This window comes from Ictalurus furcatus, chromosome 28 (genome assembly GCF_023375685.1).
Source record: "Ictalurus furcatus strain D&B chromosome 28, Billie_1.0, whole genome shotgun sequence".
NCBI lineage: Eukaryota > Metazoa > Chordata > Actinopteri > Siluriformes > Ictaluridae > Ictalurus > Ictalurus furcatus.
The window spans coordinates 12,826,384-12,848,117 of record NC_071282.1 but is presented as its reverse complement, the minus strand read 5'-3'; the positions used below and the strand labels follow the sequence as shown (position 1 = coordinate 12,848,117).

At 39.8% G+C, this 21,734-nt stretch overlaps 1 protein-coding gene across 1 annotated transcript; it reads right to left on the bottom strand.

Moving 5' to 3' along the window:
• Positions 1-3,799: 3,799 nt before the first annotated feature.
• On the bottom strand, positions 3,800-18,142 carry vkorc1l1 (vitamin K epoxide reductase complex, subunit 1-like 1). Its single transcript, XM_053618654.1, has 3 exons — positions 17,901-18,142; positions 8,224-8,333; positions 3,800-5,342 (listed from the first exon to the last, which is right to left on the bottom strand). Exons 1-3 carry the CDS (start codon positions 18,089-18,091, stop codon positions 5,122-5,124), a joined length of 522 nt encoding a protein of 173 aa, XP_053474629.1. The 5' UTR covers positions 18,092-18,142; the 3' UTR covers positions 3,800-5,121.
• Between the last annotated feature and the right edge of the window lie 3,592 nt (positions 18,143-21,734).

Below are 21,734 nucleotides of genomic sequence, written 5' to 3'. Positions count from 1 at the left end.
CCATGGTTGACTGTGTCCTTAGAACAGACAAATGGCCTATTGTTTATGATGGTGGAGTACCCCAGTCCATAACTGTATAAATTCATTGTGAACTTTTTTCTACCTCTTATATTTCAGAGCAGCGTGGGGAGCTGTGAAGATGGACAAAATCATCCATCCATCCATTTTCTATACCGCTTATCCTACAGGCGAACCTGGAGAATATCCCAGGGAGCATGGGGCACAAGGCGCGGTACACCCTGGACGGGGTGCCAATCCATCACAGGGCACAATCATGTACACATTCACACACCCATTCATTCATGGACAAAATCAATGAAATAAAAATCATTTCGAACCAGAGTACCTTCGACAAGAACCTTGGCTTTTGTGGACTAGTCATTATCTTTTCTCTTACGCTGCATGACAGTGTAAGAGTAGGGGGCGAAGCAGTACACCACTGCAAGAACCAAAAACAGACAGAAGGCTCTGCTGCTCAGTTACCATGAATGGGAAGATTAAATGGTACTACTACTTTGAAATGAAGAGGACTCACCAGCAGGCATGAGGAAAAAAAGCTGAAGAGAGCTGTTAGCAGCAAAGAACCAGCACAACAGTGCATAACTGCAAGGAACTCAGTACAGTTGCCTCACATAGAGACAGACCCTGATGTACTCTCAGTGGCTCATTTTCTAAACTTGAAGAATGCGTCTGCCCTGGCAGAGAGGGCTGATAGCCCACCAACAGAGGTTGACTTAGTGAAACTAAATTTGGGTTTTCCACTTGACACAACTGATGGAATGCTAAACCATTTTGTGGTACAGTCGCTCGAGCAAATGATGTGGCTAGTCCACAATGTACCTATTTCCTTTGAAAGCTTTTCTACACATTCAAGTGTGCACTAAAGCTGTAACCTGATAAAAGAACAACATACTAGCTGCTGTGATAGATGCAGAAGCATTAATGTTGAGATCCATGCCTCCAGTAGAAACACCAGTGGCCTCAATAGTGGTACAGGATGATTAAAGCTCTGCACTAAATACAAGACAGAGGCCAAAAGACAATGTATGTTGTTCCTGTCCTTAATAACTTCAGGTGCAACGAGTACTGATATCTTGGAGGCAGCATTCCAAGCAACAGGAAATAAAACCTGGCACACTGAAACTGTGGAAATCACCCACTCAAACCAAATAAGCCCAAACAAGACTAATGCATAATTCTAACCAATACAGATTTGTTCAACTTAGTGTCTTGCTAAAAATAACCAAGTTGTTCACACATGAAACCCATTTAGTCATCATCTAGCCTGTGAACTTCTGTTTCAGCAACTCTAACAGAGTTAGGAGAGGAATAAGTATGAGACTGGAGAAGTCATTATAAGTTGCATTTTCAGTTGAATTTAAGGAAACCACTTGAAGCATTCGTTGTGCTGAACTATTTCAATTGCTTTTGTTTGATTTGTTCATTGCAAACAGCTGAAAGTCTGTACATTTTAACAATAAACCTGATTTGCGATGGGGGTTGAATCATTTTGATTGCAACTGTAGATATGGAAGAGAATAACCACTAAAATGGTTTTGTGCCAGATCAGGGCATGACCACAATTCCAAGGCACGATTCGCCAAAAGTATCACGGCATCTTGAAGTACCCTTCCCTTTGAGAAAGTCATAGCACTCAGGGCATTCACAACTGACCTCAGGTGTTCCCCTTAGGGTTCACCTCTGCAGCACCAGGGTCTAAGCATCCTCCCTTATTTGGATAGTTGGCTGCCTTGTAGGCAGCCCAAAAGCAGGTGATGAGCCAGACAAAGCTGATCCCAGATGCGGAAACACTATGACAAAAATTCAATTACAAAACAAGTCGCTTGACTTTCACAGACTGGTCAGTAGCATGAAGCTCAACTTGAATGCTATTTGAGGCTTTTTGATGGAAGACAGAGCCATGTCAATTTTGGATGCAGTCATAAAATTGCAAGTGGCCACACCACATCTCTCGTATGCAGACTTTTCAGTAGTTAAAACTGGAAATGTTGCCCCACAGACCATTTCAGTGCTTGCTAAATCTACCAGCCCCTGTGCAAAGAGGTAGATTATCACATATGTATGGAAAAACTTAAAAATTCCAAAGAAAGGTGAAAACAGGGCTTGACATCATCCATAAAAACATCCTTGAAAGCTGTATGGTTAACGTGGAAACGTTTTCAGAACCCCTGCAGTGTAGTGCGGACCGATAATGCCATGGTGGTGCTTTACATCAACTACCAAGCGGGCACAAAATCACAAGAGATGTTTGAATGGCAACTAGATGCACATTTTCTGTCTCAAGAGATGCCTACCTGTAGAGCTGATGCAATCAGAAGCAATGCAGCAATCCTGTGCCCGTTGAGGGGCAAATTTACAAGGACCTTAAGAAGAGTAAGTTGGCCTGTTTTGCGAACAGAGAGGCTATTCACGTTCCAACGTACTTCATGGACAGGGCAGAGACAAACGCTTTGGGCCAAGGTGCGTTGGCGGACGACTGGCCAAAGACGTATGCTTTTCGTCCCAACGGTTCTTGTGGATAAACTTGCAGCACATCCACCTATGCAACCATTAATGCAGACAGTGGGACTGACCCCAGCATACTGGCATACTTGCAAAGGATTAGACAGTCGTATGAGTAAATGTGCACGTCACCTGTGTATGCAGTAAGTGGTAAGTTTGTTGCTATGGTTCAAACAAATACCTTTTGCATAAACAATGTTTTTGCAGAGTCAGTTACAACCATGTCTTTTTGGGTCTACACGAAAGATATACGTGGCACCATTATCTGAACAGAGTTCTAGTTGATGGTTTGCCAGTGGGACTGCATGAATTAGTCACAAATTTTCCTCAGAATGTAGAAATGTGCACAGAATGTCTCCAACCTCCATGCAAAATTATAATTCAGCATTCAATCAGTTTCTGCAACTTGCCATTTGAACCAACCGATGATGTTGGTCTTTCTCTTGACAGCATTTTTGCTGGCCATCACTATGGCCAGATGAGTTGGTGACTTGCATGAGCCATCAGCCAGCACACAGTGTACCAAACCCCTTCCCCAGTAAGGGCTGTCAAGCAGTATGCTGAAGTTATGGTCAGCTAGGGGGTTACTGACCAGCTGTTTGTGTGCATTGAGGTGCAGCATAAACACTTACAGTGTCCGAATCAGAATGATGGTCATTAATAAAGTATGGCATCAGCACCACTTAGGAGCACTGCCTTTTGTTTTGTGGCAGAGTGCAATCAAGATACGCTACAAACCCTCAGGATGACGCTGATATATAGCCACGAGTAGTTCCAAATTAAATGCAAGGACGTAGAACAAAAGGTTACACAACTAACCGTAATTCTGTGACCGAATGAGGGTTCGCCATGACATTTTGATCATTTGGGTTGAACGACAATGGCTACTGACAAGATGCAGACATTTTACAGGCTACACATCTGGGGTCACAGTCTTGAGGTCACACCTTTGCTATTGGTACTCAGCAATTGCACTAGTTCCAAAGGAGACCATTCTGGCGATCCTACAACCAGTTACGTAGGAAACGTTTCCTTTTCACGTACCAGTCTAGATGTTTAACAGACTTAATAGCATTGTTCCAAATACTGTTATGTAGTACTACATAGTAAAAATGGCAACTGATGCCTAAATTTAAAGCAGGTTTATCGTTACACAAGAGCCTTGAATGTGTCTGATAAAGTTAGTGAGAGGAAATAAAAACAATGTCGAACGTTGAATGTTATGCACGTGGGCAGGAAAGGCTGAAAAACACAATAATGCACAAGAAACAAGGGACACAAAGAAATACTTTTAAGTACAACACATTTCAAGTCAAGGACAAAAAAAAAAAGAATTTTAGGCACATTATTCTCTAGTGAATGTTACTGTGTGTACAGGAATGATGACATACAAGAATATTTACAGTAGAGTACAGAAAAGGGAGCTTGTCTGAAGAGCTGTCTCAGCAGGGTAGGGTGGAGTGAAGTACGCACTGCGCTGCAGACCGGTTCACAAGTTAGCCTTTTCACAACTGTGATCTCCGAGTTTCCCCCAAACGAACACTATGCCTGACCTAGGACTAAGAAGGAGCTTACTCTTTCTTAGGCGCAATTTAAACAAATTATGACTAAACTTAACAGATGCCTATTAAATCGCTTCGATGAGTAAAAACTGGAATGTGAGAGCTTGGTGCAGATCTACAACACAATCGTAAGATGAAATCATCTCAAGTCAAACATTTTTGTTTTTACTTGTCAGAAGTAAGGTTGCTATACTTTGTTGTTTGTTTTCAACACTAAAACAAAAAAAACAAAAACAAACCAAAAAAAACTTTCCATGTAACTTTAACACAATATCTACCTACAGAACTGCAGGATAAAACAAAATTGTAGTTGACAAAGATTTTGATCTACACACCAACATCTCACAATTCTCCCATAGTTTAAAATTAGTGGTCTTACTCAAAAAAAAAAAAAAAAAAATACTGTAAACATAAAAAAAAAGACAATTTATTTGTTTGAACCATTTCTATCCTTTGTATGTCTTTTAATGGAATTACCTCTATGAACTGTACATAAACCTCATGATCATGCACTTTTATTCATTAAAAAGCTCATAATTCAGTTGATGTACAGCTCTACAAAAACAAGACTTCTCCACTGGATTCAAGTAAGCACCATTTGATAGGCCTATGCCTTCCCTATACTTCTCCTGTTCGCGTTGTTCTTCACAGGATTTCCTCTGTCTGTACTTGTAGCCGTTTCTGTTTCTGTAGATCTTCTCTCGTTGTAGATCTTTCTTTGACTCCTCTTATTCTGGCCCCATCCCTCATGAGCAAGAAACACAGAACACCAACCAAAAAAAAAAAAAACTGAACAAAAAAACCCCATTTTTTAAATCTGTTTTAAATCCTTCCTTTGTAAATGCAAATGAACTTGTGATCTGCGGCCCTAGGATTTTCATTTTCTTCAGATTGGGTATTTTCATGTTCACATTTATGCAGAATAGACACTGGTTTGGAAGCAAGGTCTCCCGGTGGCAAGTCAAATGTTCAGAGATCACATTTGTTTTGTTGTTGTTTTTTTTTTTATCCTTGTATTTTCATTTTTTCCCCCCTTTTAGTCCCGCTTTAGCTGTTGCTTCCAGGCCTCGTTCAAGTAGACCAGCCTCTTGTAGTTGAGCACGAGTAGAATGAAGTTCAGTGCATATGTGGTAATGCAGATGATGCAGAAGTCTTTCAGGACAAAGTAGAGGATGTAGGCCAGGTACACCGAGCCCATCACTGAGACGATGGACGTGGTCATGAGAATCAGGGCGGCCATCGCACTCACAGTCATGCCTAAGGGACACACACGTGGGCCGATTAACGACAGCAGAAAACAAACACTGCAATGTTATAAATGTCACCTCCTCATTTATCTGATCCTTTTGCAAGAACTCAATTTGGGCATTTCTCTTTCCAAGGTCAGGAATATTTCGAGCCGTATGCTTGCGCTGCATGTCTTAACATGAGGCCCTAAAAGTTAAAGCTCATGGTGATCAGTTGCTGGGATTAATTCAATGTATAGTTTACTCTATAAAAAGGAGTCTACCCAGTTTTAAATGATTTGGAACATATTTCCAAAGATATTTCAATATATGCACTGCACTTGTATTACTACTTCATACATCATGGTGTTTCATCACACACCGATATGAAAATGTCTGCAGAGTAAAATCGGCATACCGATAGAGGGAAGATATGACCTTTCCCCAGTTGGCACTACCATGACCCAGGAACACACAATCCCCTTTGCATTCTCTTTTCTCCTTTAAGGTCAATCTATTCATAGATGCAAAATTGCAATAAGGACAGACAGCGCACACAGAGCCAAGGAGAGACGAAGATGAAATCTGCAGTGATACAGTGTTGGGGTAAAAAGCACTTTAAATCACAACTGTAGTGTAAATGGGATGCTTTTCTATTATTTAAATGTACATTAATAAAATTTAAATCAACATTTTTAGATAAATACAACTCCTGTTGGACAGACATTATTAAAAACATGGACAAAATAGGCTATTAGGAGGAAATAAGCAATAACATATCATAAGGATACATTTTGGAGAAAAGGCTAAATGGAATTTTGCGCACATCTTTCTTCCGCAATGTGATGTATTTCATATTGGGCATATGAATAACGTAAGGTGGGACTTTGGTGTTGGAGACAAATGACTAATGAAATGAAATGTCAATAGGGAACAATGACTGAAAATATGGGTTTACCGAGTCTGTATAATGCATTTGTGATTTATCTGTAATAAATCAAATCAGACCCCTGAAATGCTGTGTGCTGTGTTAGACACATGAGATCTGGCTAACTCGTGGTCCTATCAGCTGGCCACGGAAGCCTACATGTGGGAGAGTCTGAGTCAGCAAATGCCACTGATCTCGAGGGAAGTAGGAGAAAGAAACAGCATAAAAATAGAGATGTGACAGAAAAAACGTGAGTCATTTAACTCGAACGGAAGACCATGAGAGGGTTGAAATGACTGATTTCACCTGTTTTAGCAGATAACTTGACTGACATACCATTCAGAGATTTCTTGGAATAAGGTTCTGTATGATATATAGTTGATATAGATATATACATACATTATATATAGATATGTGTGTGTGTGTGTGTGTGTGTGTGTATATATATATATATATATATATATATATATATATATATATATATATATATATACACACACATATATACACACAGACATATACATATATATATATATATAGAGAGAGAGAGAGAGAGAGAGAGATACACACACATATACACACACATACATATACGTGTGTGTATGTATGTGTATATATATATATATATATATAGAGAGAGAGAGAGAGAGAGAGATGGAAATGAAGTTTCAGATCTTTCACATATTTATAACGTATTGTTCAAATGTCAGAAGAGCATTATAATTCTAACATTTCTTGCATGTTCTAACTATAAGAAATGTTAAATGGGACCAAAAAGATGTGTATATGTTGAGTTTGGACGACACCCCACCCATCCAGTGCTTCCCTACCACACATACAATCTGTGGTTCAGTTTGCTGTGCCAGGACACCAAAAGGCACATATGAAGTTTCCTCTTTAAGCAATCCGGCCATCCAATCTTATAAAACACGACCTCTTTGTCATTAGGGTTCTCCTTCTGCATGACAAGAAAATGAGTCTTTTCAAGTAAACTAGGGCAAAACGAAGATCATATCGTAACTGAAGGCTGCATGTAGCCGCTTCAGAAATCAACGTGGATTTTGTTTTTTTAATGCATCTTCCTATGATTGGTGTTAGTTGTGTTTTGGTTCATTCTGAACAGAAATGAAATAGTTATGATCCAGCTCCACTGTTCCATGACCCCCTCTTTAGCTAGAACAAAATAAAAGAATGGTTAGTATTGTTTGTTACATATGATAGCCTACTCTGCTTATAGGAAGCCGAGAGCAGGAATAAAACCAAGCTCTGCATTTAACCAGAAACATGTATTTATTTATTTTCTTTAGATAATCTTTTTTGCAGTGTTATTTATTGCTTGCAGAATTGGATTTTCCCATAGTCACCCAATCTTCAAAAACCTATCTAACATCATCTCTTCCTGTAGCCAGGCGTGCAGGAAGTGACGAGTTCTGGACAGGAATTTAAGCCTAATGGGAGGACGTTTCTGTTTAGGTTATACCTTCCTGAAATCACACTAGAACAGATCAACACCGTTATTAACCAGGTAAGCACTTTTTACAATACAGTTTTCACGCTGGAACTGAAAGTGATTACGCTCACGTTCACATTCAACAAACAATTTTGTTCCTTTTCAGTTTTCTAATCCCTGATTCTTGAGTACAATACTTTTGCTAATCTTATATACTAATCTTCTGTTGCATCTAAACCATGAATCAGACATTTAGTGAGCTCTCATCTGCACCAGACCCTTGGTAGAGTATTCTTGATTAGTTAAATCCCTCAAGACAGGCATAATTAAAATGGTGTCATTACATGCTGGCAGGAGGCCAGATTATCTTGGTTTTATTATAACAACCGTGGTGAGAGAAAGCTGTTTCTGGATCACTGTAAAAAGGCGACCTGTGCACGTCTGAAATGTTAACTATTTGGCCACATGAGTCATTGGCTGTCCTTCCCAAAAAAAAAAAAAAAAAAAAAAGGGAAGATGTTGTCAAATACTTACCTAATAACAGCTGAAAGACATAAAACAATAGTCCATAGACACTGTTTGGCTGATTTATTGCACTGTTGTTACCAAAGATGGACCCCAACAAGCCAAATCCTCGACCCCATCTGCAGAGAAAAAGAGAGAAACACACAAACAGGGTGGTCTATGAGGAAACAAAAAAAGTGATTTTCTCTAAAGGATTTAACATCAATGCCTTCTCTATTTGGAACACAAAGAACAGCGAAGAAATCTTTGGCCTGAATTAAAAGTCACAAGATGATGAGCAAAATAGTGCAATTTAATATTGAAAGTAGAGCAGAACTTCCCCCTAAGCAATCGAAACGTCACCTTTAGCCCTAATAACTTCATGCAAGATGGAATTCTAAATAAAGCGAAACTATGAACACTTGCAATACTTATAACTGCGTCCTATACGACAGAAGCCAGTGCTTCAGAGGGCTATAATCTAACCTGACATCATCACTGTGTGCCGTGCGGTAAACACGCCGCTGCTCCCCTCCCTGATAGACCGATCATACCACTGCATTGATAAAGATGGACTTTAAGCACTGCCGTTGCTCTTATATAAATACCTACGTGGAAGCATAGTCACTGTTCGAAACAGAGTTGCTTATTACACCCCAAAGCCATCTGTTTCCTGCTATTTGGCTTTATCTTATCTGTCTGCTTTTACTAAGGATTAAACATGGCTGAATAGGAATAAAAGCTTTCAATTTAGTCTGATAGAGTTTAGAATAAAGAAAGGACTACTTTAAATCCGGCCAAAATCTTGATGCAAAACAAAACAATCAAAGTGCCTTGAGAGCACTATTAATACTATAAACACAGTACTAATAATAAAAAGGACATTTTAACTTTGTAAAAAATAAAACAAACCAAAAAAACAATCGCCAAAGTAATTGTTCACAGTTAAACAGCACACTCATGGAAATCAAACCATGCTGTTCAACATTTCCAGACTGCTGTCTCATGTCACCCCTTACACAATCCTCCTAATTATTTGCTTAATCTATCCAAAGCAAAGCAAAAAAAAAAAAAAAAACTCCGCTTTAGGCAACTCTGCAGCTTTTAACCCGAATATCTGCTCTGCAACGAAGAGCTGACTTTTGTGATGATCTAGTAACAGCCACTGGAAAGGAAACCACGAACTGGCCATGCAACAAATGACAAGATCTTGTAACGCATATGGCAGCTTTCGTAACTTCCTGGACTCAAACCTGTTCAGATCAGAGAGAATGCACAAAGACACAGAGTAATTTTAAAGGGGTCATAACATGATTTTTAATGTTTTCCCTTTGTTTGGTTGTGTAATAAATCTGTTTGTGCATGTATAAGCTCTACAAAGTCCCAAATCTCAGTGTCCCCCAAAAGGATTTATTTAATCTAACAAAGAACACGCCTCCAGACCTGCCCGAAACACGTCGTTCGAAGTCCAGATTTACTTCCGCAATTCCTCTACGTCACGGCGCGCACTATCGGGATAATCCCGCCCAAAGGCGGGCGTGAAGAACGAAGGGTGAGGTTTCTGTGAATTCACGCGCCATGTCACAGAGACGCTGTGTGGTTTGGTGCGAAAGCAAAACCTCTTTGTTTAGCCTTCCGAAAATGAACGAAATTAGGAATCAGTGGTTACTGTTTATTTATAACGCTGTTCCTGAGCAGTACAACCTGGACGTTTGCTTGTGCACAGCGCATATTACGGAGGACAGCTTCCTGATCCTGGGAGGTTACACGGCAGGACATACATGAAGGCTACTCCTGAAAATGGGGCGATTCCCACTTTGCTTGGACAATCTTGTGCTTCTGAATCAGAACCTGTAATTGTGTTTGATTATTTGATGAAGTATCTGCTATTGACTGTTCAAATGCGGAGTTTTGTGTTGTGGCTCAGTTGTAGACCTCTGCTAACGTGCTAGCTAAAGTTTGCTAAGTTGCCTCAGTATTGCATGTTTGTTTGTTTGTTTGTGGTCTGATAGAGACGTTGATTGCAGGTGCTGTTGTGATTGTATCTTGAAACGGTTTATATCAATCGAATCACAAGAATCCTAGCTTCCCAAAGATTTATCGCATGAGTTCCTATGTACACACAGAAACTGTGTACAGCATAGTTAGTCCCGCCAGCAGGGTCGGGATATACATCGTATCTGAAAGGTAAGAGAGTTACAAAATAAAAACTTACCACTGTGAAACGTTCTGCTCAAGTCGTGCTTGCAAACTTGCTTCCGCTTGATCATCCGCGTTTTCTGAATCGGACTTGGGCTCGAACTGATACGGTAAAACCGACGACATGTTGCTTAGGAGCTTAGAACTGCTTTAGAAGCTTTGGAGGCTAAAGGTAACTCAAGCGGCGTTACATTTCAGGCTTTCGGCCAGTCACAACACAACGGGTCAGCTGGCCAATCAGAGCACTCTGGGCTTTTCAGAAGGAGGGGCTTTGGGAAAATCGGGCAGCCGGGGAATAGAGGCACTGCAATAACGTACATTATTTGACAAATAATGCGTTTTTTTTTTTTAAACATTAAAGCATGTTAATCTATTCTATTACACCCAATAAACAAGATAATTAACGTTTAAAAGTCATGATCTGACCACTTTAAAAGATTTTAAAGCTGAAAGCAGGTCCTGAACCTATAAAAACCTAGGAGCAATCCAGAGCACTTCTAAGTCACGAATCTCGATTAACAATACTAAAAGGCTGCTGCTAGTGCTTTAACAACATAGTCAAGTTCATATGTTTGATTCATTTAATGGTGGTGAGCTTTAAACCAGCATCCTGCAAAATTATGGTAGTATTTCAATGATCACTGCGTTATAAGATCATCACCTCATCGCATGAAATTTTCATAAGTGAATACTGACAGTGATTGCCTGATCTATGGAATTAAATTTGTATTGAACGTACCTTTTCAAGAAATGAACAAAAATATACAATGAGAAAGAAGAAGCACTCTGAAACTGAAAACAGTGAATTCAGTGGAAAAATGTAACTTAACTTAAAAGAAACAACGTTCTTCGTTTTCTATGCTTCATGTTCACTAATCCTGGTTTATGAACGTGTTGCCAGAGCTTCACTGCCAGAGTTTCGCTTTTAAACTTTTTGTTTACGTCCAAAAATTCTGGAACAAATCTCGTATGGGCGGGGCTTAACAGCGATTTACTCTCATTGGCTAGTGAGATTTGGATCAACAGCTCGAGTGTCCAGCTGAGGAGGAGGACAATGCCCCATGCCACTCCCGAGTGCTCATCTTGAAAAAATAGTCATATGAGACTACCCAAACCTCAAATATTAGTTACAAACTAATATACTCTAAGTAAGTACAGTTGTGCTGATAAATTTACATACCCCTTGCAGAATCTATAAAATGTTAATTTTTTTAACAATAAGAGGTATCATTAAAATTGCATCTTGTTTTTTATTAACATTTTGCAGATTCTGCAACCTTATGAGCACAACTGTAATTTCCACTACAAAGTACAAACACTATAAATACACAGAGAACCGCATCCAGAACGCTCTCTAAAATTCGCTACCCTGAAGTCTCTACTTCCTGGTCAGGGAGCTGTCAATCCAAATCTCACTAGCCAATGAGAGTAAATCGCTGTTAAGCCCTGCCCACACAAGACATTTGTGTCAAAATGGTGAACGTAAACTTTGAAAGCGTAAATGAAAACTCTGGCAGCGCATTCATAAACCATGCTTAGTGAACATGAAGCTTAGAAAACTATTAAAGAATGTTTATTTGAAGACCATGTTACATTTTTTTTTTTTTTTACATTTGAGTTCACTGTTTTCAGTTTCAGAGTATTTTTCTTCTCTTGTTGTAAATATATCTGGTTTATATAGCACCGTACCAAAGTCTAAGACACTTCACAAATAAAAATCACAAACTGATACAAGCAAGCCAAGACAAACAGTCCACAGATCCTTAGTTCAGGGTGGAGAGTTATATTTAGTTAGCCAAATAACTGTAAAATAAGTAAGTGGGTAATTGTATAATAATGTGCGATATTAATGTGTCTGTAATATACCAAAAAATCTACACAACCCTAACAAAACCATTGATTACAATCAGCTACAGCAGGCTCTAGTCAGTACTAATAAAGGCTACATTTATCACAATATGGACAAAAACACTGCATTGTGATCGCAAAGTACAACAAACCGCTGAAACTGTCAGATAAAGATCTGCCTGCATTCATTTTAATTAGAGATGCACCGATACTAAATTTCTCAGCCAAGACCGATAACCGATTATTCAGAGTGATATCGGCCGATACCGATAACCGATAGTTGTGCCTTTTATGCCTTCTTTTAAATGAATAATAATTAATTCCACAATTTTGAAGGATATGCAAATAAAAACTTTATTCTCTCCATTTGAACAAGTTGTTTCACAGTATCTGGTCTCAAACAGAAAACACATTACTCTAATTAACATTAACACATGAACTAAATTATGAAGATTAAAGTAAGATTTCTTAACTTATTGAATGTTATTAATTCATATTAACATTGACTGAATTCTAAAAAACTCCTGTTAGTCTCACAAAAGCATTTCTATTTCATCACTGAACATCAAACTGGTAATATATATCATCAACTTTTTTAAACATTAACATTAACTAGATATAAAATATACTACTCTACAAATATAGTTTTCTGTGCAATATATACTTTTTTAACAACTCATCTTCATTTAAATCTTTCAACCGTGTACTGGCGCTTTAATTCAGCTCAAGCAGCTTGGCAAAAAAACAATTGTGTAGTGCATTGTATTAGTGCAGCCAAACAGAAGTTATTTATCGTCAGTGTCGGCAATGAGCCCGCTCTCTGTGTTTCTTCCTTGTTGATGCGTCATGATCATTAGTGACTCCTGCTTCCTGCTAGTTGCGCATTATTTGGAAAACTTTTTTTAAAGTACCCATGAAATCAAAATTGATGTTTTTTGTGGCTTTTAGTATGAATATATTAGCCTTATGGTTATCCATAAGATAGTGTGCTCCAGAACGACAAAATTCGCGTTTAGAAGATATATATGCATTCAAAATTTACAGTCTCGCTCTACCGCAGATACGGATCAACAGTTTCGATGACATCATTCTGCACTTCAGCTTCTCATCAGATTTTCTGTCCAATCAAATGCTCTTAAGAATCTAAAAAGTGTCCCGCCCCCAAAAACCTTGCCGAAGTTGCCGTTGTTGAGAGAGAGAAATCATATCCGCAAGCCTGGGTAGTAAACGTGTCTTTGGCTGTTCGAACGCACGTGTTTTATTCAGTTTTCCAACTGTAAGTTGGTTTATAAGGAAATGGATTGAATTCATTCACCTTGAAGAAGGAGGTATTTGAGCCAGCTCATGGCTTTGTGCCAGGCATTTTCCATGGTACTAACTGTCAAGTACGACTTAGCCCGGGGCTTTGAGGTAAGCGAAACGCTATTGGCTATTTAAAAAGGAGGAGGAGCCACTTGATATGTCCCACCCTGACTTCCTGTTTCAGAGGAAATTACGTCAACACATCGAATAACGCTGCGTGTTTCAAGGCGCTTTACGGGGACTTTAAATAACTACCCTGAGCTAGCTTTGTGTTCCCAGCTGTTAAAACACAGGTTGAGCTGGTTAATCTGGTGACTTTTCCACCAATGTTTATTTTCCATCTTCCTTATTATTTAACTAAATTGCAATACTGTTGTGGAATAATACTCTTCAAACAACACGTCTACTGTGGTGCATTAGTATTTCTAATATATTCATTGTTCTTTACTTCCACTACCATCTTGGCCTGGAACAATACGAACGGTATTAATCTACTGCAAAATAAACAAACAAACAAACAAACAAACAAATAAATAAATCGGCCGTCTGGTCAGAAACTTGCACTTTCCCGATTTTCTGATACGGATCCATGTTTATCTACTAATATTACAAATAAGGTATTTTTAATTGACATATTTCACTGAGGATAACTGTCTAAATTTACCACATTCAGACTCAAAGATTCCCCTACCGTGCAGGAGGAAATATGGCAGCTTTTTAAAATTCAAATAAACTCTTTCAAAAAAAATAAATAAATAAATCAAAACATAAATAAATGAAATGCAAATGTGTGCAAAACTAGACGACGATAAAGAAAGAAAGAAATGCAACCCAGTATAATTTTTCATGACATATATATATTTAATATTATATTTAGAAACCAAGAAAGATAAATACAGAACTGTCGCTGTATAACTTTAGGATAAAAGATAAATGTTAGCTTGTTACAAAATCACATCTGGATTTTTTTTTTTTTTTTACCTCCGATATCCTATACAGCATTTCCTGCTCATATTAATCTGATACGGTAACGAACATCAGATCAGCACAGTTGCTAGCTCTTTTATCACCAAACAAGAGCCCTTGAACACGTATGTACGCTATGTGACCAAGGCTATCCCGAGGATTAAATTTCATTGCCTTACAAGTGAGGCAGCATCAAAAGCATCCAGCTGATTAGGTGAAAAGGCCGTCTCGCTGTCCTTACACAATCATCTCTCAGCCATCCAGGCACAAAGACAGACCGTTACCCCTGATACTACTAACCGAGAGCATCTTGCATACCGGAGCGTGATAAAGACGGAAATAAAATATACTCGGTAAGCTGATCTCTGTAAGAGAATTTGAATGAAACTGTATGGCGAGGCATACGATCTTTATCGTTATGTGCAGTCCTCCTTTTTGTGAGGTCACTTTCAACAGGGCTCCTTTTGTGACTCTCAGAGATCTAACCAAGCATCTTGTCTAATTTCCACATGTGAATATGAGCTGGAACGTAAAACAAAACAGCTCTTGAGAACTGAGCTTGGCTTGCTGTAATGAAGCCTGGTTTACTAGTACAACACTGAGCACATCTTTTGCAGTTCAACGTGATACTGAGATCAGAGACGATATCAGACTGACCTGATCTCAGCATCCTCACCGTAATCAAGCGACTCTCTACAACTGTTCAGGTTCATGTGACAGCAGGACACCTCCGATGTTAACGCAGAGGTTTTTTGTGATTACTGTGGCCAAAAATGCTCGATTGTGCTGCAGCTGTTTTCAAAATTCGCAAAGCAATTTGCAGAGTTTTTGCGGTTTTTTTGCAGAAAACTACTTGAATCTGCGAAATTACAGTTGCACAAAATTGTTCTGCATGATCTTTCACAGTGATTGCCGTTAAATGAGACCTTTTAGCCGTACTCACGTTTGACGCACGTGAACCGAAAAGGGCTTTGGCTAAATGAGCGTTGTGATCACGCCGCGTCTCGGCCCAAATCTGTGGAAAATCTGGTTATTTTGAAAAATCGCAAGCTCCTCCGGAGTGATTTCACGCCAATTTCTGCAATCTTAAAATCATGTGCGTGATGGCCATGAACGTGATGTTTTATGTCACACCATAAAATACAGAACATGCGTCGTATGTGATCTGATACAGTATCAAACACAGCACCCATACTCAGCATTGGAGAAGTACTGACCCAACAGGATATCGGGTTGGATTGAATATTTTTATTGGCATTCGGCAGACGTCCCTTATCCAGAGTGACTTACATTCATCTCATTTATACAACTGAGCAGTTGAGCATTAAGGACCTTGCTCAAGGGCCCAGCAGTGGCAGCGCTGGGATTTGAACGAACAACCTTCTGATCAGAAGTCCAACGTCCTAACCATTGAGCAACCACTGAGCAACCACTGAGCAACCACTGCCCTTTAATATAGCATCTTCAATGCCATGAACCAGTGCCATGTTGGCCATGCACGTGAACACAGGACAAACCATCTCAAACTGAACCGCTGCTGAATTCTCATATCCGATTCAATTTCTACAACAGCGGCTCTTACGATAGCACCTGCTATATTTCACATCATAGGATTATACTAGTCTGCTTGTTCTAATATGTTGTGTAATGGAAGATTGACAGATTTTTAAAAATGTGAGAAAACGTACAACTCTTGATATGGTGACGTCCTCTGTGAGACGTTGGTTTAACAGCATCGGTGCTTTTTGTCTTATTTCAAGAAAGACTAAAAAAAAAAATCAATAAAAAGAGAGGCCAGTGAAAGAATGACTCTTTACAGCTGCTATATCATAAGCGATAACAGGAGGTTTCAGCAATCGGCAACTTGCTTACGGATAAGACGAATAAAACACGTCAAGACGTGCTCTTACTCAAAATAGTCAAATCTGAGTTTCTAACAAGAACGCTTCACGCCCGGGCCGTATCACACCGCCCCGTACTTGAGTACTTTGAGTTTTTATTCTCTACGTAAATCATGGCCACCTTCACGACCGACTCTGCTGTCTTTCACAATCATAACTCAGATTAGAAGAATAAAATCTGAATGAACGTTTGACTCGGTTACTGTCAGGACGTCATTACGCAGTCACTTTCAGATGCAGACCCGAGACTCGGACACTGATATCGTATCAATGATGTGATAGGAGTGTGATTCGGTGCATGCTTGCACAAGCTGTCTGTATAGATTAGACTGTGAGTAATTAAGTAAACACTGAGCTAAATTACTGCACAAAACAGCTCGTCTACAGGTGTTAAGCTTAAACCAGTAAGTGAACTTTCATCTGTCTAAAACCCAAGGTTAAAAAGCTGAAAGTGGCAGCCTAAACATGTCTCTCAGAGTGAAGGATGTCCTCGGGATGTTAATATGAGCTGTGGCTAACCACTAAATAAAAAACAAACCCTCCTCAGTTCCACGTCAGTCAATTACACACACATGAATACAGCAGTGTCAGGAGTGATACTGAACACAAGGCAAGGCGTTTAGGCAAGAATACTGGATTTAAACAAGAATTTCAGCACCACCAGGTACGACAAAATCAAATAAATAAATAAATAAATAAATAAATAGAAATAACCCCACTGTGGAAACGCCTTAGAAATTAGTCAGTCTGACAGCTAGCTAACGCTAATAACGCCTAGCATCTTTGTACAAGCAGTTTAGCCAATAAATGAATGGAAAATAAGATACAGGATGGAAAATAAAACTATAAACGGTTTAATAGACACTTTGTGCATATATTTAGAGCCGGTATTCACTCTCTGGTCCAGTTTAGGCGGCTAAGTGGCTAGGTAGCTAGTTAAAAATGTCACTCTCTTTCCAGCTAGGGAAATGTGTTTAGTCACTATAGTGAACTCTGTAAGGCTGTATAAATACAACAACAAAGTGAACATCCTTAATAAATCCAGAGACAAGCTAGAGAACTAGCTATTAATAACCAATCAAAATCAATGCTAGCTGACTGTAGCTAGCTAGCTGTGAGAAAATGGATCATTGTTAGCTGTTAGCTAGCGGTTTCCCTCCATTCATGTTTACCCCTGTGCTAACATTGTTTACACGTTACAAAGAAAAGAAATGCTAACCGGTAGTGTTCATTTCAATAAAAATAATAAAACACATGCATTATTAGCATCACATTGAGTTAGCCACGTAGCTAACAGCCAGACAGACAGATCACTGACCCAGTCCACATTACGCGGTAGTCTGACTTGACTTGAACTCGTAAAGCCATACTACTCAATAAACACTAACCCAGCACTGCTGCTGGACTCCTCTCGTTCATTACTGTGGAAGTAAGCGCGGTTTTTATTGGGGTTTTTGGATGTAGCCGATTAGCCTAGCTTGAGTCACATACCTTGAGCCGAACACTTTGGAACAGCTTATAGAGTTGCTCAGGTCGCACATGGCCCGATAGTTCGCATCCCGAGATTTCTCTCTTTCCACATGAAACGCGTAAACGGACAGCAGTATTCCTAACAGGCAAACGAGGAACCTGGCTATTCTTTCCCATCGAGGGGTGGACACTCTCAAGACGGGCGCCGCCATGTTTTTTCCCGGCCTTGCTCGCACACACAGCCTTCTCCGACCATTGGGCCCGCGGGAGCGGAGACGTGGAAGAGCGTCGGCGCGCGCCACAGCGGCAGGGGCGTGTCCAGCCGCGTCAGCGCTCTGCGGACGGTAGGGGGCGCGCGCACGCGCGTTCTCGGGTTCAAACCGACGGTTGGGTGCAAAAGTTTGCACCCCCTAAGGCTTCTGGAGGGGACCCCCTAGTGTACCTCAACTTTGCAATTTACAATTTATCCACCAAATAAATAAACAAACAAACAAACAAATAAATAGCCACCTGTCAGTTCCAGGGTCCCCGGTTCGATCCTTGTGTTACTGTCTGTGTGGAATTTTTGTTCATGTTGTTCCCATGTCCGCATGTGTTTCCTTGGATTTCCTCCCTAAAACAGGCAGGTGGGTGGGTTGGCTGCTTCAAATTATCATTAGGTGTGAATGTATGTGTGCGTGTGTGTGTGTGTGTAGTGTGTGTGTGGTGTGTGCGTGTATGGTACCCTGTGATGGACTCAAGGAGTGTATTCCCACTTCACACCCAGAGTTCCTGAGACAGACTCCAGATCCACCGCAACCCTGAACAAAAATAAACTAATAACTGAAAGTGAGTGATCCTGGTACAGGTTGGCACCCTGTCCAGGGTGTCCCCTGTCTTGGGCCCCGAGTTCCCTGGGATAGGCTCCAGGCCCCACCCCACGACCCTGTGTAGGATAAGTGGTACGGAAAATGGATGGATGGATGGATGGTTGGAAAGGGAGTGATTGAGATGTCCTGCAACAAAACAGCAGTCTGAAACAGTAAAGAAAATACAATCTAATTCTTTCTTCTTTTTTTATTTTTTTTTTTTTACTTTTAGGGTTTTTTTTACTATTTTAAGTGTTTTTTCCCTCTTTTTCTGTCCTTTAACTATCTACCTGTGTATCTTCTCTTTGCACATTGGATGCATGTGTAGCTTCGGTTTGTGAGATGTCACTTCTTGTTCCTTGATGCCTTGGTGAGCACACTGCTTGTGCATTTAAATAAATAAATACATATTTCTTTGTTCCGATCTGATTTGAAGATCTGATCTGAAGAATGCAGCGTTTGGCATCTGAAGAATGAGCAAATATTGGTCAAGCAATCTGACAGTTGTATATAATCAGTGTGGAAGACTGTTCGAAGGGCGGATATTAAAACTGAGAGGATTCAGAAACTGTCTGGAGAGTATGCAAAATGGTTGGATGTAGTTATAAAGACATTGTTGTAAGGTAAAGGAGGGCATACAGGCTGTAAAATAACATTTATATCACATTCAGAAAGGGAGATTTAAACAAAAAAAAAGTCTTTATTTTTTTCCTGGGGTATGCATATTTCTGCACTCAGCCATATCAATATATCCATAGATTTATTAAGGCTAAATATCATATAGATAATCAAAGTAACAGTGCCTATTAATGAAGTTGATATACTTGAACAAAACCTCAAAGACAATGAGCTTTTTCAATCATTTATTCAAAAGAAATATCAATAGATGTGAAATTTGTCTGTGGAAAAAGTAAGTACACCCTTGGCCTCAGAAGCTAGTATTGCCCCCTTTAGCAGAAAATGCCTACTTCTTGTAGACATTTTGCATAATTGTCCACCAGGCCTGCTGGAATTTTTGACCACTCTTCCGTGCAATATTCTTTCAGTTGCAAGATGTTTGAGGGTTTTCTTGCATGTACTGCCCGTTTCAAATCCCCCACAGCATTTCAATGGGATTCAAATCTGAGCTTGGACTAGGCCATTCCATAACCCTCCATTTCTTCTTTTTGAGCCATCCCTTGTTGTATTTGATAGTGTGCTAGCAACAATAATAGTGTTACATCTATTTTTTTACTCTAATGGTGAGAAAAGCTGTGAATATTTGTGAATGAATGGAATTTGGTTGTGTTTGAGTTTTTTCTGTATAATTTGATCTCTGTGTGAAGCCACAAACCTGCAAAATCTGCACCTTAAGATTTGCAGATTATAGTACTAATCAGTACAACACATCTGTTAGAAAATTTCAGTAAAATGCTCATTGATAAAAGACAGTATAAAGCCAGATAACGTTTTTCTTTCTCTAAAAAAAAAAGCTTTTCTTTCCTGTATTTTTTTAAACAGACACTGCCACCATGTGGAGAAAATATATTCTCGTAAATTTCAAGATAGTCCTGTAACACAATATTGTTGTAGTTATTTATTTTTTTACCACATACCAATAACACTCAGAATATTACAAGAAAGGATAATAGAGGTCTTCATTTGCTCTAAACATAATACTCATTAAGAAGCACCCAAGGATTCAGGGTCTAAAGGTGTGCTGTGGTATCTGGCACCTAGACATTAGCAGCAGATCCTTTAAGTCCTGTAAGTTGTGAGGTGGGGCCTCCATGGAGCTGACGTGTTTGTCCAGCACATCCCACAGATGCTCGATCGGATTGAGATCTGGGAAATTTGGAGGTCAAGTCAACATCTTGAACTCTTTGTCATGTTCCTCAAACCATTCCTGAACTATTTTTGCAGTGTGGCAGAATGCATTATCCTGCTGAAAGAGGCCCCTGCCTTTACGGACTACTGTTGCCATGATGGAGTGTACTTGGTCTGCAACAACATTTAGGTAGGTGGTACGTGTCAAAGTAACATCCACATGAATGCCAGGACCCAAGGTTTCCCTGCAGAACATTTCCCGGAGCGTCACACTTCCTCCACCAGATTCCCTTCTTCCCATAGTGACTTTTTCAGCAATTTGTACTACAGTAGCTCTTCTGTGGGATCAGACCAGACGGACTAGCCTTCACTCCCCATGTGCATCAATGAGCCTTGGGTGCCTATGAACTTGTCACTGGTTCACAGGTTGTCCTTCACTGCATACCGGGAACACCCCATAAGACCTGCCATTTTGGAGATGCTCTGACCCAGTTGTCTAACCATCACAATCTGGCCCTTGTCAAAGTTGCTCAGATCCTTAAGCTTGCCCATTTTTCCAGCTTCCAACACATCAACTTCAACAACCGACTGTTCACTTGCTGCCTAATATATTCCACCCGTGGACGGTGCCATAAATGTTATTCACGTCACCTGTCAGTGATTTTAATCTTATTGATGATCAGTGTACATAAAGTGTGTCTTTGTTTTTATATTTTATTTACCTACAGCATGCACTTTTTAAAAAAAATATCCTGTGTCATTTTATTCCTCGTGTAGCTGTATGACACCTGCAAAAATCGTGTACGAGGAGAATACATGCCTTCTCATGTCTGGATGTGAGAAAGATATATGTAAACATATAATGACCGCATGGCCGTTGACTGTAGGCGTGGGCGATCGAATTTCCAGCCAATCAAAGATCGAGAACGCAACCATGTGACCCGAAGGCGACTGCAACCGCAGATAAAACCACGTGACGTCATCCGTTGTTTACCCACAGAAGTGAGACTGTCGACGCGCGTGAAAGGGGAATTTTCTGTGAAAACACAAGACAATGGCTACTGACATTGAAAGGCTGGTTTTGTTCGAAGAGGCGACCTATGACCAGTATGATTATTACAACCTAGATGAATATCCCTGTCATGCTGGAGGAAAAGGAAGAACTAAGAAAGAAATCGGATTAAACACAAACCGCCATTGT